The 25,550-nt window shown below is 39.4% G+C and overlaps 1 protein-coding gene across 1 annotated transcript in view; it reads left to right on the top strand.

Annotated features, from left to right (window-relative positions):
- The first annotated feature begins 16,541 nt into the window (after positions 1-16,541).
- Positions 16,542-25,550, top strand: part of chrm4a (cholinergic receptor, muscarinic 4a) — a 103,578-nt gene continuing 94,569 nt past the window's right edge. Inside the window, exon 1 of the mRNA XM_005459225.4 lies at positions 16,542-17,079. Within this exon, the coding sequence (XP_005459282.1) occupies positions 17,025-17,079 (55 nt within the window). The 5' untranslated portion in view covers positions 16,542-17,024. The remainder of the gene's footprint in view (positions 17,080-25,550) is intronic.

Genomic DNA, 25,550 nt, shown 5'->3' with positions numbered 1-25,550 from the left:
GCTGAGGGGACTAATTTGGACCTTAAGGTACGATCTGATATGAGGTGGACAACAGACCAGCTTTCATCAAATATCCCCAAACTTTACTTTTCTGATAGGTAAGCGCAAGCCTGTTGAAAATTGTGCACATTGGATGAATTCTAAATTAGTTGTCCACTGAATTGATGATTGTTACCATTAAATTGGCTCACTAGTGGAAATTTAATTTAATTGTAAAATCTGTTAAGTAGATTTCAGGTGACTCATTGTTGTTAATATTGGGGTGGATTGTTAATTGTTGTGACTTATGTTTGAAGTTGGTGTGTTATGGGTGTTTGTTACGTCAGCCAAGAAAAGAGGTATTAGATTAGGGTATTTGGTCAGGGAATTTTATTCCCACATTGATTATAGGGTTGGACCTGGGCATCAGATAACAAACTGGCGGTTAGAGTCCACAGTGATGCTTTTAAATGTGTTTAAATAAATTGTAGGACGGGAAGTTGGACTTCCTAGGGGTGCAAAATGTTCTGAGTGTGATGGCTCCATCTTGCGGCGGACGCGCTGCAATTTCCTGCGGCGACAGGGTCATCCGGGTGATACCCGCGACAGGTAGGGACAGTCGTTAATAATCAGTGGTCAAGCACCACTTTACTTGCACCGTTTGATCGACAGGGCGGGGCCCGGCCGTGACCATTCAACGTGACTGACAGGTGAGCTTTAAGTAAAGCTGTAAGGCGCAAGTGGGATACTTAGACACTGGAGGTGGAGCCTCCTGTCCAGCCGCGGGAAGCGGTTATAAATTAATTAGGGCCTAGAAATTTGACCGCTATCGAAGAGGGCGTTCCTGAAGCGGGGTGATTGACCAGGAAGGTGGGCGAACCTGGGCCTTAGAGGCTTTTAAAGTGGTCGAAAAGTTAGGAGTACCGGTACTGAGGTTTGGAAAATGTGATATGGAAATGAAGAGGTAATATGGTAATGGAAATAATTTATCTTGGCAGTTACTGGCAGTCTTTTGTTATATATATAAATGTGTGAATGTATAAATGAAGTGTAAAATTGTTATTTGGATGAATGATTAAAGGTGCACATTGTGTTGAGAGAAAGAGGGCATGGTGTGTGTGTGGGTGAGATGATTTTTTTTTTTTTTAAGGAAGTTCAGGGAGGAGTGTAACATGCTGATGAAAGTATTGCATGGATGATGCTAGAAAATGGACTGAAAGAATGGTGATGTGTGTGAGGAAAATTGTTAATTGTCATGATGTCTGAAGACGCTGAAGAGTGTGATATGAGTGCTTGCAAAAACCAAAGAGCTTAGTATATTTAAAAGTGTGTGCATGAAACAAGGGTGTTTTTAGATCAAGACTTAGTAGAACTAAAGAGGGTTTATAGACTGTAAATATATAAAACAAGAGTTTGATTAATCTGTAGAAACAGGAAAGAGAAACAGAAAAATACTGCACTGCTGTGTGTGTGAGAGGAACTTTGCATGCCCATAAAAGGAAACTGGTTGATGTGTGTAGTGTGAGATCAGAGAGACTGAGGAAGGAATGTCTTAAGAAAAAGTGATAAAAGGATATTAATTGTATGCTTTAGTGTGTCAATACAGGTGGATTTCTCTCAACCTGGAATCTTGAGTACAGCGGCAAAAGCATAGATTAATTGGGAAAATAAGCCAGTCTTTGGCTAAAATTTATAGCTTGACCTCTCACTTTGTCTCGACCCTGAGAAGAAGCTCAAAGGACAGTTAATCTCCTGATGAAGATCGACAGAACATCGTGGACTTGAAGAATTAACAGCAGGCAAAAGACAGAGCAAATGAAACAAGACTGACTGACAACTGCAGCAGCAGCATGAAAAGCACGTGATGCAACATGCACAGTGGCTGGTAAAGAACAGTGTCACATGACTGTTCGAAGGCACTGAATGTGATATTTTGCCGGGCTGGAACCTAACTATACATATAAATACAAGAGGAATGCATAGTGGAATAAACAAAAGGTTAAATTAAATTAGAGCTTATGTCTACTATATTCAAAATAATAATAGGAAGGATAACAACCTGGAAATTGGTATTACCAAATTTACAGGTTGAGAAGAAGCTCAAAGGACAGTTAATGTCATGATGAAGACCGACAGAACATCGTGGACTTGAAGAACTAATAGCAGGCAAAAGACAGTGCAAATAAAATAAGACTGACTGACGACTCCAGAAGCAGAATGAAAGAAACCACGTGATAAAACATGCACGGGGAAACTGCAGGCTGGTAAAGAACAGTGTGACATGACTGTTCGAAGGCACTGAACATGATATTTTGCCGGGCTGGAACCTAACTTAAAAGAAGAATACTGAAAGATCAAAACAGAGAAGAAACAGACTGTGTTTGTTGCAGCTTTGAAGGCCACACAAGGACACTGTGAAAAAGGGACGAGGACTGATGGGAGGTGAAGCTAGGACGAGTTCGACTGCGAGAATACAGGATATAATTGGATTGAAATTGAAGGCTGAACTCATGATTGTTTAGAGATGTCCACCACGTCACAACAAAGAGGTAAACAAAAAGAAGGTAAAAATAAAGAGAAGAAATAACTAATAGTTACATTAATGAATATAAAACACACATACACAAATTGTTACATGTGAAATTATTTTTGGAAAGAATCAGAAGTGAGATAGTTTGAATTCAGGACTCAGTGAAAAGCATGAATTAAACCTGATTCTAATATACACATGCAATGAAGAAAGCAGCTTACACTGAATTGACATGACCACGTAAACGCAATGAAGAACACGCCTACACTATCAATGTGAATACATGAAATAAATTGGTATTTTTGACCGGAAAGAGAGGGAAACGGGTTGTTTAAGCACTAATGATAATAATGAAAATGTCTCAGTTGTGTTATTTTCAGGCGCAAAGCAGACCTGGATCAATTTTCCACATGCAGCGGTCGGAAGAAAGTTATAGGTTAACATGATTAGAAATGTTCAGCAAGTTTCTGGTTGAATTGTTTACAGCCATGTGTTCCTAAACGTGACAAGCAAGCTCTGACTCCTGGCTGAAGACAAGGGATGCTGTTATTTAAGGTGGGAAATCAAAATTTGGGTTAGCAAATTTGGGAAACAGTAAACTGACTGTTTAAGTGGAGAATTGTAAAGGAGTCTGAAAACTGCAAAAAAGAAACATTTACAAAATCACACACACAAACAGAAAATGCATTAACCTTACAAATATAAGAGAGCTCATGAGGATTAGACAGTTTGTTGAGCATGTGAGTGTGTCTATGAGTGTTGAAGTAGTGTGAATTTAGCACATTTAAACCCTGAAGTAGTTTTAAAAGAGTGAATTGGAAGTGCTCTTGTGTCGATTGAACAAAACAGGTGATTACTGTAGGAAGAAAATAAAATAATTTAATAATGTGGTGAGATTTAAACATGCCTTTCTCTTGTCACGGTGACTTCCTGAGATGTGACTCAGTATGCAAATTAGCTGAAATGAGTAGAGAGAAAGAAGCTTCCTGTCTGTATGTGTGTCAGAGGCGTCAAATGGAGGAAACAAGGTCTGTTCAGAAGTGCAGAGTTGGACAAGAAATGTATAATTTAGTGATGATACATTGTTATAACGGGTTTATATCTTATGCTAAATCTAAGTATGTTAAAGTGCTTAAAGGGGAACATTACTGTGTGGAAACTGTGTGGCTTTTAACAAGATTTTCTGTGTATTTAGCAGGTGAAATTATGTCAGTTGACCTCGGACTCTCAGGAATCTGAGGCCAACAACTAGATATGATGTGGGGAAAATGAACAGAAGGAGCGATTTTAAGTCTGATTTCAGACTATGTAAGTATTAATTAAACCAAGAGTAGGGCAAAACTTTTGTGGCCCTGAAGTTCTAATCTCCATAGCATATCGATAGATTAATAAGTAAAATTTTTGTCTGTCTAAGATCTTTGGGGTTGTTGTTTGAGTGATGGGTTGATTGTGTCAGTTAGGTTTGGGTTGTTTTTTTTTTGTTTTTTGTTTTTTATTTTAATAGGGGGAGTTTTAGTAAACATGGACATGTCTAGAATTGGGCCCTTTAAAATTGTAACAGTGCACTTAGAGGAAACCTGTCAGGTGATTATGTTTTGTGTTTTGATGAGCTAATAATCAGCTCTCTTTTTTCTCATTTTTTGTAAGCAGGCCTGCAACAATTAATTAACAGCGTTTTTTTCGGGAGAATAAAGGTAAGGTGGGCTTTTTCAGATTGCAATTGGCTGAGGAGAAGGCCACCGGCGGGGACCTGGAGTTCCGGTCTAAAAGGATTGCGGCGTGTCAATCCACACTAAAATGATAGACAAGTGTTTTTCTTTTGAGTGAATGTGTGTGAGTGAGTGGGTGACTGGACTGTGACTGGACTGACAACTGGACCAACGTTAGAATGAATAAAGGGGGACAAACAATTGACTAAGTTGGGGAGAGAAAGGGGATGCTTTCCTTTGCTTTGTTTTGCTTTTGGCACGAGGAGGAGAGAGACCATAGGGGAAGAGTGTAGTTTCACATGAGTGTGGAGCTGCAGACTTAATTTTAATCTTTTGGGGTTGCTGATTTTGGGTTGCTGGTCTTCGCTTTAAGTAAATTCTGTGTTATTGATGGGGTTTATTTTATGGTAGTAAATTATATTGTTGTGAAAATGCCAAATGCAAAAGGGGAGAAACTTTTTGATATAATTCATGTTACCACTAACAAAAGAGGCCGCTGTACAAGTGAATTAAATTTTATATAGGAAAATAATTACAACCAAAGTAATATTTATGAGTCACATAGGGGATTGCTAGACTCTTCATATAAAATACAGTTATAGAATAACAAACGCTTGTCGAAGTGACCAAGGTTTTCCTTTACAACAGGAGCAAAGTAAGAATATATTTTGGTTAAGTCTGATAAAGTATAATTAGAATGTATTGTTACATTAAGAGGAGCAAATGAAATTAGAATATGCTGTATCAAGAACATGTTATATTTGACACATGAGGTGTGTCAAGAAGGGGGATTTGGGGTGTAATTTGAAATAAGGGGCTTTATGATCATGGTAGGACCTGGTGGGAGTTTGTTTTGGTTATGATAAAATTTACGCATAAGTAATTGCTTGTATGCTTAAACTTAATTGATTGAAAATGTTTGTTTTCTGTTTGATGTTTTAGTAGAATAAGCGGTCATAATGATTTTCTTGAGATCTATTGTGAAAGGTGACACAAGGGTCAATGTAAAAACAAAAAGCTTGTAGACATACATAACATGAAGGTTCATTTGTAGGTGAGAGTTAAGACACAGTTTGCTTGGAAACTTTTGCACTGGCAACAGTTTTTTTTAATGCACACTTACGGACATAAATATTATGTAGATTGATTTGTGGGGTAGAGGTGAAAAACATTTTGCTTTGCTTTTGCTTAGCAAGCAGTGATGGTGTGATAGATAAGCAGGCCCTGAGTACAGGACCTGTGTGTGTGCGTGTGTGTGTGTGTGTGTGTGTGTGTGTGTGTGTGTGTGTACAAAGATAACAGAGTTATTCTCAGAACTCAGAGCTGAGGTTCCCCTTTTCTAAGTCTGTATGTTCCAAAACAGAAAGAGGAAACTGTAAGTTGTTTATCACAGAAGAGTTCATGTCAAAAGTTATTAGGTGAAAAGTCACATAGACATGTGCTTAATGATCAATAAAAGAATACATTTCATGTTAGCTGATCACAAAATACACGATTTTCCTTTGACATTCCCTCCTGTTGATCACGAAATGAAATGTACAATTCATCAGTGAGTAACTACTTGTCTTTCACATTCTCAGTTACTACATCATTAGTTACACTTCATCTTCATCTGACAAATAGGAAAAGAAGTCTTCATGATCTTACATGAAGTACATCTGCGTACGCTGCGAATGATAAACTTATCATCTGTGAAATTACAGCTTTTAAACAAGGAATAAAGAAATAAAGAAAACAAAATAAAATCAGGAAAAGTCCAACGACAATCAACAGTCTCTTTAAAATCTGAAGTCATGTCTGAAGAATGTACATTATCTGGTATGTAAGTGCAGCATGTGGTGTTGAATAAGACACACAATCCTCCTTTCTCAGCCAGGATCATGTGCAGTGCTACACGATGTTGTATTACAGCAATTCTGAGAGCGTCTATTTCTTGGTTTTTGTCCAGTTGTCCAGAGTTTGAATTCTTCCTTCTTCCTGGGTGGATAGTGTGATGAGCAGAGCCGTTGCCAGTAGTGAGACGCCAGTTACCACCTGAGAACACTACATTTTTACTTAAGGCATTTAGGTCATTTCTATTTTTTCAAAGAACTCACACATCTTACATATTTCAAACTTTTAAGTTAGGAAAAAAACTTTGCATTGCTTACAGCTCTAAAACTAGACATTAGTAAATCATATGCCTAATCATTATGTGTCATTGTGATCCACAAGTATGATCACAAATTTGTTTTTCAAGCCAACAAAACAAACAAACTTAAACAAAAACAAATTGCCTATGGCATAAAGGCTTTACACACATGAGTCAGGACACAAAAAGAAAAACTGCTGCCAGAAACAAAGCAGAAGTGTGAGGAAAAAAACTGAGCTCACAGACAGCTGCATGTGGTCCAGGTCTGCTTTGCAACTAAAAATAACACAACTGAGACATTTTCATTATTATTTGGTGCTTAAACGACCCATTTCTCTCTCTCTGGTCAGAAATACCCATTATGTCATGTGTACAAGTGTATAAATGTAAGCGTGTTCCTTGCGTTCATGTTAATTGAGTGTAAGCTGCTTTCTTCATTGCAAGTATTTGTTACAATAAGGTTTAATTCATGCATCTTATCACTGAGTTCTAAATTCAAACTATCTCACTTCTGACTCTTTCCAAAAATAATTTCACATATAACAATTTGTGTATGTGTGTTTTCTATTCATTAATATAGTTGTCAGTTATTTTCTTTCATTATTTTTACCTTTTCTAATGTTTGTGACGTGGTGGACATCTCTAAACCATCATGAGTTCAGGCTTCAATTTCAATCCAATTATATCCTGTATTCTCGCAGTCGAACTTGTCCTGCTTCACCTCCCATCAGTCCTCGTCCCTTTTTCACAGTGTCCTTGTGTGGCCTTCAAAGCTGCAACAAACACAGTCTGTTTCTTCTCTGTTTTGATCTTTCAGTATTCTTCTTTTAAGTTAGGTTCCAGCCCGGCAAAATATCATGTTCAGTGCCTTCGAACAGTCATGTCACACTGTTCTTTACCAGCCTGCAGTTTCCCCGTGCATGTTTTATCACGTGGTTTCTTTCATTCTGCTTCTGGAGTCGTCAGTCAGTCTTATTTTATTTGCACTGTCTTTTGCCTGCTATTAGTTCTTCAAGTCCACGATGTTCTGTCGGTCTTCATCATGACATTAACTGTCCTTTGAGCTTCTTCTCAACCTGTAAATTTGGTAATACCAATTTCCAGGTTGTTATCCTTCCTATTATTATTTTGAATATAGTAGACATAAGCTCTAATTTAATTTAACCTTTTGTTTATTCCACTATGCATTCCTCTTGTATTTATATGTATTCAGTTGGGTCTGTATCCAGCCCCTTTTAAACTTTGATCTCTAATCTTTTACTTGAGGAGGGATTATTATGTTCTTCCTGATATGGGTGAATGTATCGTGGGATGTTTTGTTTTCTTAGGCTTTCTCCATCTACAAGCACTAATTTGTCCGGCGCCTGGACATTTCTTTTCTAGCCACTGCTCGTCAGCAGTGAGTTTTGTGGGCTGATTCCCCATTATCACAGAACTGCAAAGCTTTCTCTGGTACTAGACTCGGGGGTGGTTGCTGACACGCCCTTCTACCCTGTGCTATCCACAGGGCGGTGTCAGTTTTATGAGACTGAACCCAACCTTTCCCCTTTGCTACTATTTATAACCATCATCATTACCATTGCATTAATCATAATTTCATGAAAGCATTTATTGAAGCTGTTGGCATTGCGTTAAAACTTGTATTACAGGTGTTATCATAATCACATATTAACCTTTTTGTTTATATCCTTTTTATTAAGCTTTGAGTAGTGGCATTTAAGTAAAACATTTCTTTAATATATTACACATATAGTTTCAGTTGTGTACGTGCTGGCCTTCTGTCTGGGGGATAGGTTACAAGTTTTAGCTGAAGAGGTGAGAGGTGAAACTGAGTGCATCTGAGGTGGACACATACACACGCACACACACACACACACACAGAAAAGATAGACTCATTTCTAGGTAAGAGTTCAAACATATTTTGCTTGTAACTGCATTTTGTGCTTGTATAAGTGACAGTTTGTTCTAGGACGTGCGTCTGCTGTTCCGGACATAAGCGAAAGTGGGAAGTTCAACAGGGAGCACCTGGCGTGGAGATGGAGAAAATGATGTTTTTAAATATGTCTGTGAAGGTTCTCAGTCATCCAGGTCATCCAGGTTTCACACCTTGGCTCATGTGATTAGAGGATCACCAGGGGGTCCTTTGTCCCTCTTTGGGGGGATACTCCCACTGGGTTTAAATCTGGGACTCTCGGCCATTTGACCTTAGAACTGAAGAAGCTTCTCGGATGAGAGGTGAAACGTCTTCAAGCAACTTAAAGAAGTCCAGACGCTTTTCTTTGCAAATTCCTTTGATGTTTTTAAATGTGTCAAAAGTTGTCAACAGAAGATTTGTGGTTTTGAAATTTATGCATGTATTGTACTGGTGACAATTTGTCCACAGAGAACCAGAGTTCTAGAAAATGTGTTGTTTAGGAGACTAAAAGCTCGTTAGACACAGGTTAAATGTGGGCATAAAAGATATGAGCTACCTGTTAAAGGGGGCGAAGAAATTAGGCCTAAGTTTTAAGATAGATGTTTAGAAAAGGTTGACAAGATATTATAGGAAAAGCTAATTATATCTTTCTTGGGGTTTGCAGGGAGCACTGAGGGAAGTCAGGAATAGTTTTAAATGGGGATTGAAAGAAAATTAAACTGGGTGAAAAGGGGTTGGAGGAAGTAGATTTAGGACAGGTCACAGCTTATTTGTTTGATTTATTTGTTGTGGATAGAAGTAATTATGACAAAATAATAAGGAAACATTGAAAACATACAACCCGTTGAGGGGACAGATAGGTTTGGGCAACTGAAAGGATTGGTTTTGTTTAGAATAACGTGTTTTGTTATATTTTAGCTTGTAAGATGGAAGAAAAACTTAGTGGGATAAAATTAGGAATTATGTTGTGTTTCTTGGGGAAACACAAAAAGGGGGAACTGTTGAGTTTGAATATATAATCTTAAATGCTAATATGCTGATTATATTGGTTTATATAATAAAGGCCCAACTCTTAGTACAGTTTGTGCCGACAGGACTGACAGGAAACCACATGCTTTTGCAGAAGCATGCTTTTGCAGGCCAAAGTGAAACTAAACAGAGTGTTTGATCGAAACGTAAAGTGTGTGTGACGTCAAGATGGAGTATATAAATATAACTAGGCTTCCTGTTTGTACTTGAGACCTGAGGTTGTGTTCGTGTGCTTGGGTCTCCATATTCCGGAATATGTAAAATTAAAGATCATTTTAAAGTAAAAGACCACTTTTGAGCCGTGTCTTTTTCGCTGTAAAGAATCTAAAGAACCGGATTTAATACTTTGATTACTGGCACCAGAAATCCTTCTGACCAGCAATCCACAATGGCACCAACAGGACACATGATTGCTCTTACAAACAGGATTGAAATGAATGCCATCAGTTCATGAACTGACAAATTCCAGTCCGGCTCTGTTCTGCGGGCTTGATGTTAAAAGGGAGTTTTTCCTTCCCACTGTCGCCAAAGTGCTTGCTCATAGGGGGTCATATGATTGTTGGGTTTTTCTCTGTATTTATTATTGTGCCATCTACTGTACAATATAAAGCGCCTTGAGGCAACTTTTGTTGTGATTTGGCACTATATAAATAAAATTGAATTGAATTGAATTGAATGTACCGTGCACTCTCTGATGGTCTGCAGCATTCCCACGTCTAACAGGCAAAGGAAGCTTTGGAGCACACTTGTAATCTTACGCTGTCGGAAGATAAACAAATAGAGAATGGTAAATTTACATGAAACTCACTCTAAATGGGTTTATATAAATATCATCTCTACTATGGCAGTGACAAACCTTAGCAGAGTCTGTGGGTCCAGCTTGCGCAGAGAAGCACAAGCGATTTGCTTCTGCACTGGGCATTCCAATGTCCTCCTCAACCCACACAGTGCCGTCTTTTGCCGTGTGGCTCTGGCTGGGCTTCCCAGTACCACAGGGCCTCTTCCGTGGAGGCATGTTGGGTTCTTGTTCCGTCTCCTTTTCAGATTCTTGAGGAGGTATCAGTGGCCTGCTGGACAAATGAAACCTCTCCTCCATCAGAATCTGCTTCGTCCATTTCCTGAAGCAAGGCCAAAGCCTGTTGCGCAGAGAGGTTCTTCCTGCATGGCAGTGATACGGAGGCCATCCTGATGTGCGTTCTCAGAAATGCGAACAAGAAATGATTCTCCCGCCTGGGTCGGTCTGCTTTTATGCACAGCGTGCTGTAGTCACATACACAGTGACAATGGAACAATGGAAGATCTGTGCTGAGAGTCAAGGAAGGTGTGAATGTGTGTCTTTTATATTTGCAGGTCAGTCAATGTGTGGGATATTTTATATAGGTACGGCAGGCATTTCTGAAAGTTGTAACACAGAGGTTTGGCCTGACTTGGATCTGAGCAACTCTGAGTGAACAAATGCAAATGTGCCGGGCCTCAAGGATAATGGGTGGTTTGCACAACTAAAGCTGGAGGAGAAACGAGCTGACGACCTGTGAAAATCTCAGCAGGGGTGCTTAACACCTTGGGACTTGCACCAGAAAATAAAAAACCCAGTAATTCTAGGGGGTGTTGGGTTTAGGGAAGTTACGCAAATTTGCGCAGGTTTAGTAAACCTAGTGTTACACCTGCCAACCCCGTGAGTCCGGCTGTGGTGGAGGTGTCGCGGTAATCTACCGCGAAAATTAGAAAGTCTCGCCGCTGTCTGTGCCTCTTTTCAGTTCTTTTGAATCCATTACCTGTCAACTCTCAGTCCCTGCTCCAACTGTGATAGCTGTCATCTATCGCCCTCCTAAGTCTAATTCTGTTTTTACAAATGACTTCGCTGATCTTCTGACTCACCTGGCTACTGTTTCCCCCAACATAATACTCCTGGGTGACTTTAACATTCATATGGACAAAAGTGATCATCCTCTTACCAATGACTCTTTATCTTGTCTTGATAGTTTTGGTTTTAAACAGTATATAAACTTTCCTACTCATACTAAGAGCCATACCGTTTGATTACTGCAACTCTCTTCTTTTTGGTCTTAGTCAAAAATCTGTCCATAAGCTTCAACGTGTCCAGAACTCTGCTGCTTGTATTATCACCAGGACCCCTTCTATGCACCACATCACCCCTGCTCTGCAGCAGCTTCACTGGCTTCCGGTTAAATACCGCATCAATTTCAAGATACTTTTGTACACATTCCAGTCTATCCATCATCTCTCGCCTTTATACCTGTCTGACCTGGTTCAGATCACCATTCCTTCTCGGTGTCTCAGATCCTCCTCTCTTTCTCTTTCCGTTCCTTCTCCCCCGGCTAACCACCATGGGGCGCAGGGCTTTCTGTTGCTCTGCCCCCCATCTTTGGAACTCCTTCCTCCTGAGATAAGAAACATGACTTGCCTCCCTCTTTTTAAGTCCAGACTCAAAACTCACCTATTCACATTGGTCTATTCCACATAAATTTTTCCATCCTGCTACTTTAATTTATTTTATTTATTTGCTCAACGTTTTTATCCTTATTATTTTGTAAATTGTTATGTTTGTTGTTGTTATTGCTTGTGTACAGTGTCCTTGAGTGTTTTGAAAGGCGCTGTCTTAAATAAAATGTATTGTTATTATTATTATTATTATTATTATTATTATTACTAATAATAATAATAATAATAATAATAATAACAACAACAACAATAATAATAATAATAAAATAATGCTGTTTTTGGAATAGAATGAGGGGAAGCCTTGTCATTTTCCTACTTTTGTGTACTGATGGTTTGTCTGTGTTTTGAAATGAAAAGTAAGTGAAAGTAATTGTCATTGCCTATAAACTGTATCTTCAGCACCATGGACAGTTCACTGACTACCTAAAAGAAGAATGGGACATGTCAAAATGCTGAAAGAAAGAAATTAGACAGGTTACACATGCTGAGTAAAATAAATAATATTTTACTCAGCATAAACTCATTACTTTACTTAATATTATCATTACTGCACCCTCGTGTGTTTGAATATCAAGAATAATCTAATAAATCTGGGCAAGAGGTGACAGATGCTCCTGACCTCAGATGCACTTTTGAGCTTTTGTTTTGAGTCAGTGCTGAGGTTGGGATACAGTTCAGCTAAATTGCTGCTGTAGAAAAAACTAAGACCATACAGACCAGTGGTTTCTTTCACAGGCACAGTACTGTACTTTGGTCAAATGCTCCTTAATATCCACATCACCAAATATTGTGCCCATCTTTAAGTGGTTTTGGAGAGCCTGTCAAAGGAGTTTGCAAAGAAAAGCGTCTGGACTTCTTTAAGTTGCTTGAAGACGTTTCACCTCTCTGTACAGTGCAGCGAGGAATGCCCAGACCTCTACATTGGAGAGACCAAACAGCCACTTCACAAGCGCATGGCACAACATAGAAGAGCCACCTCCACAGGACAAGACTCAGCAGTCCATCTGCATCTTAAGGATAAAGGTCACTCTTTCGAGGATGCCAATGTTCACATTTTGGACAGAGAGGACAGATGGTTTGAAAGAGGAGTGAAAGAGGCCATCTATGTCCACTGTGAGCGACCATCTTTGAACAGAGGCGGTGGTTTACGACACCAACTGTCTGCCATCTATAATCCAGTTTTGAGTTCCCTCCCCAGACGCCTTAGCGCCCACTCACATCCTGGGCCATCTGACCTCAGGAATTCACATGACAAGGTGGGGCCAGGTTTCACAATGAGCTCACCCGAAACCCTGGCTGATTAGGTCCCACACCCACTTTCACACCTTGGCGCATGTGATTAGAGGATCACCAGGGGGTCCTTTGTCCCTCCTTGGGGGGATACTCCCACTGGGTTTAAATCTGGGACTCTCGGCCATTTGACCTTAGAACTGAAGAAGCTTCTCGGATGAGAGGTGAAACGTCTTCAAGCAACTCAAAGAAGTCCAGACGCTTTTCTTTGCAAACTCCTTTGACTACGATGACCTGGATGACTGAGAACCTTCACAGACATTTTGGAGAGCCTGTTTCATATCCTCACTTCCATATTTAAACCCCAACAGTGTATGAAATTACTCCATCAAACTGAGCATTTCCTAATGTCTGTACTGAGTTCACAAGAGGGAGGAGAATATCTCTCTTGAACTGTTCAGTGTATGTTACCACCAGGGGAAAGTCTGCATTTTTAGACTCATATTAAAATTGGTGATTTGGTTTTCAGATTCATGTGGCAGAAGGGGAAGTGTCATCTTCAAGTCTTCTTCTATATTTCTATCATCACTTTGGGCCGATGAAAGATGGTGTTTTGTTTTGTTTTTTTCTGGATGAAATTCAGAGCATATCTTACCTCATGCTGTACCACATCAATTCTCACTTCTGGGCTCTGGGCAGACATATTGACATGTTGTACTGAATGACTACAGTTAGAAGGGATTTCCACGACATTATCTCCTGTTTTAGGCCTCTTACTGCAGAAATGGTTTCATTGTCATCTAAAAGTCTCTAATCTCATTGTCGATCATATAATTATATACACTCCCAGTCAAAAGTTTGGACACACCTTCTCATTTAATGGTTTTTCTTTATTTTTTTACGACCTTCTACATTGTAGATACAAACTGAAGACATTTAATATATGAAACAAGATATATGGAATTATGTAGCAAAGACAAAATTGATAAATAACTCTAAATATGTTTTATATTTTAGATTCCTGAAAGTAGCCACCTTTTGCTTTTGGACAATGCTGCAAGCCCTTGGCTCAGTGAGAATCATGATGAAATGCTTTTCACGTCACAGCTGTGCTCAGTGGAGACAGAGGAGACTGTGTGAATCAGGCTTTTATGGTCAAAGAGCTGTTAAGAAACCACAACTAAGGTAAAGCAACAAGCAGAAGAGATTTGTTTGGGCCAAGAAACACAAGGAATGGGCATTAGACCAGTGGAAATCTGTGCTTTGGTCTGTGAGTCCAAATTTGAGATCTCTGGTTCCACCCACCGTGTCTTTGTGCGACGCAGAAAAGGTCAACGTATGGTCTCTACATGCATGGTTCCCACCATGAAGCATGGAGGAGGAGGTGTGATGTGATTTCAAAATTGAAGGCACACTGAACCAGCCTGGCTACCACAGCATCCTGCAGCAACATGCCATCCCATCCGGTTTGTGTGTAGTTGGATCATCATTTAATTTTCAACAGCAGGAGAGTGATGGAGTTCTGTGCCAGATGGCCTAGCCCATATGGAAAAGAAATAGTAAAAACTTATAAAAGACTTGCATAAGATGTGGCCTACTTCATAGTGAATCATATAAGGCTTATATGATTTACTCATGAAAGTGGCCACTTTCTCATTACTTTCATATATTGTTTTAGTAAGTATCCAAAACATACGAGTTTCATTTATATAATTTTTCAAGGGATCTTATATCTGCTTTAACTCTTGTATGCTTTTCATACAAGTTTCACACAAGACAGATACAAACTTTATAAGATCTATATATATCTTTTCCATATGGGAGCCTCCACAGTCACCTGAAACAATGGTTTGGGATGAGGTGGACCACAGACTGAAGGCAAAAGGGCCAACAAGTGCTCAACATCTTTGGGAACTCCTTCAAGACTGTTGGAAAACCATTTCAGGTGATGACCTCATGAAGTTCATCGACAGAATGCCAAAGCAGAATGCCAAAGTGCGCAAAGCAGTAAAGGGTGCAAATAGCAAAGGGTGGCTATTTTGAAGAATCCAAAATATGAGTTACTTCACACTTTTTTGTCTACCACAGAACTCCATATGTGTTCATTCATGGTTTTGATGCCTTCAGTGAGAATCTACTGTGTAAATAGTCATGAAAATAAAGAAAAACCATGAAATGTGTCCAAACCTTTGACTGGCAGTGTATATATTTATATATAAGACTTATATAAGCACCTCAAAGAGACTCAAGCACTCCTCCGTAATTTTGGAACATCTACAATAATTAACTTTAGGCTGTGGCTGCTGCACAGCATGAGCAGTGTTTTTTTTGTTTTGTTTTGATTTTTTGTAGTTTTTCCCTTTATCACATGTCTGCCCTCTGCACTTCTTTGTCTCTTAGGCCTGTAAAATTCTCGCAAACAGTAGCTCCAAAGTGAGGAATTGTAATGACAAAGTGCAAGGTTTTGTTTTGCAAGGTAATAGAATATGGCAATAACTTCTTAATGACATCATCCCAGTGCTTTGTCCAGCATTTGCTGGTTCGTGGAAGGTACGTGTTATCATTTGCAGTCTCTGGCTTTGAAACATTAATATCCTTTAGCTGGAAGGGATCTAACATTACCATTTTATTAATAGAATATGCTCTAATGTGCTAACTTTGCTTACCAGAATACTGAAGTATTTCACATGTAGCATTGTCATTTCCACGAGTTGCTAGTTCATCAAGCTGTAAAGCTTAGTCATCATTATTTTTCTTATTTCCACTCTTCTTGTGATTAGCAGCCCACCCCGGTTGTTCAGCTGAGATGCTCCGAACTGCTCAGAAAAAGGTGATGGAGCAGAGAAAGAGGCCACTTTTGGGGCACATGTTCTTTTGTTGTCTAATATTTTAGTTATTAATTTATTTCAACACCAGTAGGATATGTGTGTTTCATTTTTCTGTCACAATTAAAGCTACTTACTGTGCTGACAGTGACAGCTTAACATCAGTTGGGGCTCCTTTGAAGGATAGGACCTATTTCAGTTCAAATGAGTGAAATAAAGATAGCTAGTTGCTATAGCAAAGGGTTTATGGTAGTCTATGGTTTGGAGAGGTATTTTTTGCAAACGATTTTGACTTCTTGTGGAAGAAAACTGATAACATAGCATTTGGTTTTTAGTTGCTTGTTATAGACAGCCTCATTTCTAAACTCTTTTTAGTTAGCTAAATGCATGAAAATGCATTACCCCACTCCTTTCTGCTCTTATCACAGCTCTCCTTTCTCTACTTTCCTATCTCCAGCTTTTGCAGACTTAATCACTAATTTAGTAAAAAATAAATAAATAAATACATTTCGTGTTTTTGAATTAAAGTATTTCACATAGACTAGATAATATTAATCAGCTAATTCTCAGGAGTGACTTATTAGCATCCCTAAACTAACATTTTGGTATAACAGCATTGTGAGTCAACGTTCAATGCCAAGTTATTTACGGGGATTGGCTGAAGGACATGACATCACAAGTCTTTTTCCCCGTCTCTCTTCCTCTCTCGCGCTCCTTCTTCACAGGCTGTGAAAGAACGAATCTCTGTGTGGTGCGCGCGAGAACGAGAGCCCTGTCGCTGAAGCTGAGCGGGCATGTTTTGGATTTCCGGAGATCAATGAGCGAAGCCTGGGATATGGATAGGTGTTAAGCCTAAGATAGTTGTTAATTTATTTCTGTCGCCATTATTATTATTATTATTATTATTATTATTATTATTATTATTATTATTGTTGTTGTTGTTGTTGTTGTAATAAAAAGCATCCAGGGAGGGAAACTGCACTATTAAAACTGGTTAAAGAGAAAGCAGAACAGAAGCAGAAGGACCATAATGTGAACTGTGAGTGTGCTCGACGGAAAAGCGGAGCGGAGGATAACATTTTAGAAGGGCTACACAAGGGTGATAGTGGGTAGAAAACTTGGAGAAAGAAAAACAACGTGGACGAGAGCGAAAAGAGAAAAGAAGGGAGAGAAAAGTCTCGTCTTCGCTGTTGTCGGTTCAGCGCCATGAATCATGAGTAACGACAGTAACGGAGTTGGAGGGCTTCAGCCTCTCTGGAACATCAATGGTGAGTGATTTTTGGGAATATTTTTCTGCTTTGCCAATAAGCTTTGAGTATGTTCACTTGCGTGTGATGTTAAATGACTTACAGGACAGAAACTATATAGGTATATACATATAAATGTCATCAGTTGTGCAGTCCATTGTTTGTAAAGAAATATTGTCACAGCGGTTTATGCCTGACTGAAAAGGTGGGTGAAGTGAGGTTTTGGACGTCTTGGGCATAATTTAAATGGATTTTATACAGATACGAAGTAGTAGCCTTGTTTAAACAGCCAGAGCAGTTAAATTATTCTCAATTTTATTTATACAGCGCGAAATCACAACATTCGCCTCAGGGCGCTTTATATGGTAAGGCAGACCCTACAATAATACAGTCCTTTGGTAAATGTTGAGAAAAATACGTATCAAAAATACAAGTCAGTGAATTAACGTACAATGACAAGTATGTTGTTTTGGATTTATGAATGAACAAAAATGAAAACATTTTAATAATTAATAGAACATTGTAAAATTCCACGATTAACATACACACACTGTTAAAGATGGACACACTGTGCGACTGAACTGCAGTAAATAAATAAGAGCTGTATTTACGCTTTCATATTTTTCTATTATCAGTAATATGCCCACTCAACTAATAAAATATGCTTTGATCAGCAGGTAAGTGATTTAATATTCACATGAACATCCTTGGGGGGGTAGGTGGGAGGTTAGATTTAATGAAATGCTGTTATCAGATTCATATCCACAAGCACTCTTTCCTGAGTGCTTATGCTGCTATATATTGTATGTACAGAACAGCATGTCAAATGCTGAAATATAATAAGACAATTGACAGCTTTTAGTTCCTGATAAAACATCAGGGGGTCAATGTAACAACCCCCCTCTTGGTAAATGGCCTGTATTTGTATAGCGCTTTACTAGTCCTGCCTAGGGACTCCAAAGCGCTTTACACATCCAGTCATCCACCCATTCACACACAGGTGGAGGCAAGCTACAGTTGTAGCCACAGCTGCCCTGGGGCAGGCTGATAGAAGCGAGGCTGCCATATCGCGCCATCGGCCCTTCTGGCCAACACCAGTAGGCGGTAGGTGAAGTGTCTTTCCCAAGGACACAACGACCGAGACTGTCCAAGCCGGGGCTCGAACCGGCAACTTTCCGATTACAAGGCGAACTCCCAACTCTTGAGCCACAATCGCCCTCTTCACCATTTATTCCCATTTATCCCATCAACTTCCTCCGTCAGTAAGTTATCTGATCTTCTCCTCCTTTTTGCTTCTCATATCTTCTCTCTTTCCTGATCTGTCCTATTTACCCTGTACAGAGGGAGGAAATGTGTTTTAAAGCAGTCTTTGTTCTGTGTATATGCATGTACATTGTATTTGACAATGTATAAAACTAACTAGAACATGTCTGTATATGTGTACATGTAGCCATGTACAAAGGTGGCGGTGGCTCATATAACAGAAGCATGTTATCTGTTAATTGCTGGGTTGGCTGTTCGCTTCCTGGCATCTCCTAATGCCAGTTGCCCTTGGGCAAGATACTAAAGCCCAGGTTGCTCATGACTGCAAACATTTTGTGTAAAGTAAAGTGCTTTTATGACCTACTTAAGGTTCTATGTAAGCAGAAACCATGTGCGTAAACTGGAGAAAAATCTTTGTGTTTTTCACCAATGGTACAGAATGTTTATTGCTTTGATGTGTCTACTGCTTAAGCGATTAACAAAGAAAGCTTTTGTTTTTATGCTTTTGTAGTTATATGGATTAGGGTGAAAACACCTATGTTATTCTGACAGGCTATTATGCAGTGAGGGAAAATGTTACCAGTGTTACAATTCACAACATGTTCAGATACACAGTAGAAAACGTCTTATCTCCTTGGATAAAGCTGAGTACCGTTACATATTGACAAGCATGTGTGCTAAAGAAAACAAAAACTGAACAAATAAATACAGTGTGTTGTTTTCACACCACTGTGTTTATTGTTTGCACCCTTCCTGATTTCCTATTTTTTTGTATATTTGTATATTTTGAAATATATTTATATATTTCAGATCAACAAACAAATTTAAATATTAGATAACACAAGTAAACACAAAATGCAGTTTCTAAATGGTGTTTATGATCAGGGGGAAAACAATCCAAACCTACATGGCCCTGTGTGAATAAGTGATTGCTCCCTAAACCTAATAAGTCGTTGGGCCACCCTTAGCAGCAACAGCCACAATGAAGTGTTTGCAATAACTGGCAATGAGTTCTTTACAACACGGTGGAGGAATCTTTGCAGAATTGTTGTAAATCAGCCACATTGGAGAGTTTTCAAGAATGAAATGCCTTTTTAAGATCCTGCAACAGCATCTAAGTCAGATTCAGGTCAGGACTGTAACTAGGCCACTCTAAGAGGTGGACCCCAAAAAGTTGATTCTGTTCATGTGGACGTAGCGTTTACAGTGGGAGAAACATTTCGTCACTTCATCAGTGTCAGCTGATTGCAGGTTTCCCCAACCCCAACCAAGTCACTTGGATGAGTAACAAAACGTTTCTCCCACTGAAAATGCTACGTTCAGATGGACAGCATCAACTTTTGGGGATTTCCTTACCTGGGTGATTGACCATGCATTAAGATATTCAGAGGTGGTGGTGCTGGTGTGCTTCAGATTTAGGGCTGCACGATATTAGGAAAACCTACGATGTGCGATAACTGTGATCAATATTGCGATAACGATATGACTTGCGATAAAATAAATAGCAAAAAAACCCCAAAACGAATACATAATTTCCGTTTTACTGCAACAGTTTTATTTAAAGAAAGCTGCTGTATTAGCAGTGTAACAACAAAGTGCACTTTAACATTGAAACATTGCCCCCATAAAAAAAATTTCTGAGGCTTGAATTCTGAAAGACATCCTTCCCGGTCTCTATAATTAGTTTTAAATAAACATAACTTAAATTATACTGCAAATGATCTCAATGCAGTTGTTCATCATTTTACCACTCACCAAGTAGTTATGATGTAAGTCAAAACTGGAGAGGAAACTTTACTGTAGTGCTTGTGTAGTTTTCAGCTTGGCTCAGTTCAAACATGACGGTCTTGCGGCATGTTTCGTACATTTGTGGAATGGCGACATGGGAAAAGTAGTTTCGTGAGGGGATGCGGTATCTCCGGTCCACTTTATGTATCAGACTGGTGAAGCCCTCTCTGCTAACTGTATTTATAGGCATCATGTCTTTAGCCAAGAAATGTGTAATGGCCTCCGTTATTTCTTTGTAGCGCTTCGACGTTTTCTCATAAGGAGTTCCACTTGAAAAACTCGGATACAGAGACGGCTGTTGGACTGCTGTTTTTTAGCCACGAGTTCATAGTCAGTAGCATTCTCGTCATGCGTCTCGCTCTCAGCCATTACAACCCTGACTCGTTGCTGCAGCGTTGTTCACTCCCCACCTACGTAGGAGGCGGGACTCTAATCCATTTGATTGGTTAATGCCGTGAAGGGCTCTATTCGACTGGTCAAATGTGTAAAGGGGTTTCTTTGATTGGTAAATTCTTTAAAGCACGTGTGTAAACATTTTAAGGTACCCAATTATCGCAGTTTACGCAGTCTTTTGCGATGGGCCCATCGCACAGGCTGATATCGCGATGACAATAAATTTTCGATTCATTGTGCAGGCCTATTCAGATTATTGTCCTGCTGCAGAACCCAAATGCATTTCAACTGATGGCTGGACATTGTCCTTAAGGATGTTTTGGTAGACAGCAGAATTCGTGTTTCCGTTTACCACAGAAACTCTTCCAGGTCCTGACGTGGCAAAACAGCCCCAGGCCATCACACTACAACCACCATCTTTTACTGTTGGTATGATGTTTCTTTTCTGAAATGCTATGTTAGAGTTACGCCAGATGTAATGGGACTCAAACCTTCCAGAAAGTTCAGCTTTTGTCTGGCCAGTCTATAGAATATTTCCCCAAAAGTCTTGGGGATCATCAAGATGGGTTTTTTTGGCAAATGTGAGATGAGATCAGCAGTGGATTTCTCTTTAAGCTGTTCCATAGTAGCCATTTTTGCCCAGTCTCTTTCTTATTGTTGAATCGTGAACTCTGACCTTTACTGAGACATGTGAAGCCTGCAGTTCTTTAATGTTGTTCTTGGGTTCTTTTGTGACCTCCTGCATAAGTTATCGATGTGCTCTTAGAGTTATTTTTTGGATGGCTGGTCACTCCTGGGAAGATTCACCACTGTTCCATGTTTTTGCCATTTGTGGATAATGGCTCTCACCGTGGTTCAGTGAGAGAGCCAGTGGGGCTCTCACTGCTTCATTTTGTCAGACTGGTTCTACTTAAGTGATTTTTGATTCAACAGGTCTGCCAGTAGTCAGGCCTGAGTGTGTTTAGTGAAACTGAACTCAGCTTTCCAAAGAATGTGGCTTTAATTAATGAAATCATCACTTAAAAATGCATTTTGTATTTACTTAGATTATCTTTGTCTAATATTAAAATGTGTTTGATGATCTGAAACATGTAGATATGATAAATATGGAAAACACTAGGAAATCAGGAAGGGGCAAACACTTTTTCACACACATTATGTAAAATGTATTAAGTAAATACATTTTACATAATAAAATATGTTGAAATTGAAAAAAAAAAAACTTATGTGAGACAATAAGGTGGTTTGTGTAAGTGTAGTGTGTGCTTTTGTGAAATTACCTGAAATATGAGCATACTCAGCCATACACAGCAGTGACAGAAGAAGTCAATTTTCTCCTAACTTAGTAATCAAGCTAAAATGACATTACTTTAGTAAATAAAGCTGATGCCTTGAGGCAACTGTGAGAAGCTAAAGAAATAGAAACAACTCAGGTTTAGTATCCTGTATAATCAGGTAAAAGAAAACACAATTTATGATAAATGAAAGCAGTAAAATGTATTTTTGAAGAACTAAAAGTAAGTGTGAAAACACCTTTTATAGTTTAATGTAATAAATGATCTGAAAATATAGGCCTTTGAAATAGCACCATAACAGCAACCCCAAATTTCCATGAGATTTCCATCAGTAATGGGGGACATTTAAAAGTTGATGTGTACTGTAAGCCGACGCATATGGATCAGTAATTAAGGTTTGACTCTCATCATCCACTGGAGCAACTGATGGGTGTCATCAGGACGCTACAACACAGAGCGAACACCATCCCCACAGACACAGTGGCCAGAGAAGCAGAAGAACAGCACATCAAGAAGGCCCTGAGTAAATGTGGTTATCCCAGCTGAATGTTCGTCAAAGCTGGGAAGAAAGGTCCAGGTGATCCAGGAGAGAAGAAGGAAAACTGCTGCCAAAGCGGTCTGCTGCTGCAGTCAGCTGAGACTGAAGAAGTCACCTGGATGAGTGATGAAACTTTTCTCCCACTGAAGACATTACGTCCAGATGAGCAGAATCAAGTTTATGGGAAGAAATACCAGTAATCTAAGATCTGCAATTCCACATGAGAAGCTAGATAAGCTTATACTGTACATGATCTTAATATTGATTTGTCTAATGCACTTTTCTCCTCATTTAGTGAATCAGCATCAAAGATTTCTTTACATATTACACAATTTTGATATTTAATTACCCCGAGCAGTGCTTTTTACTTTAACTTTATCCCTTGTTTTGTTATTCTTTTCGTTTGTGCATTTATTTCTATATATTGGGGTTTGTTTGTTTTTTTAATGAAGATCATATCGTCTAAAATGTCATACTCTAAATGATCATACTCTAAAATGTCATAGTATGTATTTCCAAATTTGTTCTTGGGTATAAAACATTGATCTCATCTCCTAAAACTGGTCAGTGAGCAGTGATACTTATCCTTTGACTAAACAATACAAACAAGTACTAACTGAGAAAAGACGCTTATAGGCCTACTAGATCATTGCTAATGTTTATGTGAGAAGCTCTCTAAAAAATTGGAATGTGGAAAGCTTCATCATTCATAGAAGCTGAAATCACTCCACTTCTATTAAATTAGTTTACCAGCGTTATCTACCAGAGCTGGAAGTGAGTGTGGGGAAATTAACCTACTGTAGGGGATATGGCACTGAATAGAATTATAAAGCACCACATGAATAACAATAAATGTAATTATATGTAAGGAAAATATTATTATTTTTTATGATGAAATGCAGCAATATGCAGAATTATACAACTTAACCAGTCTAAACAGCACACAGCAACTCATAGTCAGGCTAATGAATATAATAAAATACTTTCTCTTCATAATACACCATTTAAAGTAAGTAGAACTAACTTTAGGAGGGAATTCAACACAAATTGAAGTAAGAAGATGCCACATTCATTGACAGAAATGAAAATTATCAGCCAAAGACACCCCAAGAAATGAAGTGAAAAATGATGAGACAAGCTCATTCATTTTGCATTTCCTTGCAGCAATTCAAAATGCTACTTTCCCCAATTTATACGTCTATACATTCATACCAACTACTCAGTAGTTTGCAACGTACTTGTATGCATGCCCTGTTGGGGCATTCTCCTAATGAGACAATCAGTTTTGTGCTGGGGGTCTCCCAGATCTGGATCAGGGCATCATTCAGCTCCTGGACCATCTGAGTTGTAAGCTGGGGGTGTCGGATGGACTGAAACATAGTGTCCCAAAGCTGTTCTATTGGATTTAGGTCAGGCTAGTGTGGGGGCCGGTCAATGGTATCAATTCCTTCATCCTCCAGGCATTATTATGCATCTTGGACATACTGTCAGACCCCGTGCTGGTGCAGTATGTCCTGGGTTCCCTAATGTTAGTCAGGGTGTCGTTGCCTAGCCTACAGAGTTTTGTACGCCCCTCCATGGATATGAATAGAATAGAATAGAATTCAACTTTATTGTCATTGCACATGTCGCAAGTACAAGGCAACGAAATGCAGTTTGCATCCATCCAGAAGAGGAGTTTGCAAAGAAAAGCGTCTGGACTTCTTTGAGTTGCTTGAAGACGTTTCACCTCTCATCCGAGAAGCTTCTTCAGTTCTAAGGTCAAATGGCCGAGAGTCCCAGATTTAAACCCAGTGGGAGTATCCCCCCAAGGAGGGACAAAGGACCCCCTGGTGATCCTCTAATCACATGCGCCAAGGTGTGAAAGCGGGTGTGTCGTCCCTCTTTGGGGGGATACTCCCACTGGGTTTAAATCTGGGACTCTCGGCCATTTGACCTTAGAACTGAAGAAGCTTCTCGGATGAGAGGTGAAACGTCTTCAAGCAACTCAAAGAAGTCCAGACGGTTTTCTTTGCAAACTCCTTTGACTACGATGACCTGGATGACTGAGAACCTTCACAGACACCATCCATCCAGAAGTACTTTAGCCATAATATAGATATATTACAATAAATATATTAGCAATAATATAGATATATAGATATATTACAGAAATGGGTTTGTTATAGGTATGAGGGTACAAAATATGGGTCTATTATGGGTATGTTACAATGTACACGGTATGAAGGTATATTATGAATATGGTATAACTATAAGTATGTATAGGCTGTAGTGAGTGTACAATCTATGTACAGGCTATGAAGAGGATATAAATATGAAAACTATACAGAAATATGAAATATAAAACTATACAGAAATATGAACTATGTAGGTTATAAACAGTTGTAAACAGTTGTAGAATTATAAGTATCGTATCGTACAGAATGATTGTCTATACAGCATTTACAGTAGTGCTGTTAAGATAAGTGAAATATGTGGATAATTTCTACAGTGGTTATATAAAGTGCTAGTGGTTGTGAGTGGTGGTTCAGTCCATGTTAATATCGTGTGTTTGAGGGTACAGTTGTCCATTTGTTTGTTTTTGTCCATTGTGTGTGTGGGTGGTTGTGGGTGTGTGTATGTTCAGTCCATGTGTTTAATGTGGGTCAGATGTCAGGAGGCAGATAGCTCAGGAGTCTGACAGCTCTAGGGCAGAAGCTGTTCCGGTACCTGGTGGTCTTAGTCCGGAGGCTCCTGTAGCGCCTCCCAGAGGGCAGGAGGGTGAAGAGTCCATGTGATGGGTGACTGGGGTCTTTGATATTTTCCCAGCCCTTTTCAGACACTGCTTCCTGTAGATGTCCTTTATGGCAGGAAGTGGTGCTCCGGCAATGCGCTGGGCAGTTTTCACGACCCTCTGTAACGAGGCAGAGCAGTTCCCATACCACACTGTTATACAGTTATGTTATGTGCAGCGATAGAAGTTCACCAGGATGTCTGAGGACAGGTGGTTCTTCCTCAGAGTCCTCAAGAAGAAGAGGCGCTGGTGAGCCTTCTTGACCAGCCTGGAGCAGTTGGTCGTCCAGATGAGATCCTCGGAGATGTGGACAGCCAGGAACTTGAAGCTGCTCACACGCTCCACAGCCGTCCCCTTTTAAGTAGATGGGTGGATGTGAGTCAGCATTCCTCCTGTAGTCCACGATGAGCTCCTTGGTCTTCTCGGTGTTGAGCAGCAGGTT

This window comes from Oreochromis niloticus, linkage group LG23 (genome assembly GCF_001858045.2).
Source record: "Oreochromis niloticus isolate F11D_XX linkage group LG23, O_niloticus_UMD_NMBU, whole genome shotgun sequence".
In the NCBI taxonomy this organism is placed as follows: Eukaryota; Metazoa; Chordata; class Actinopteri; order Cichliformes; family Cichlidae; genus Oreochromis; species Oreochromis niloticus.
This window is presented reverse-complemented; position numbering and strand designations above follow the sequence as displayed.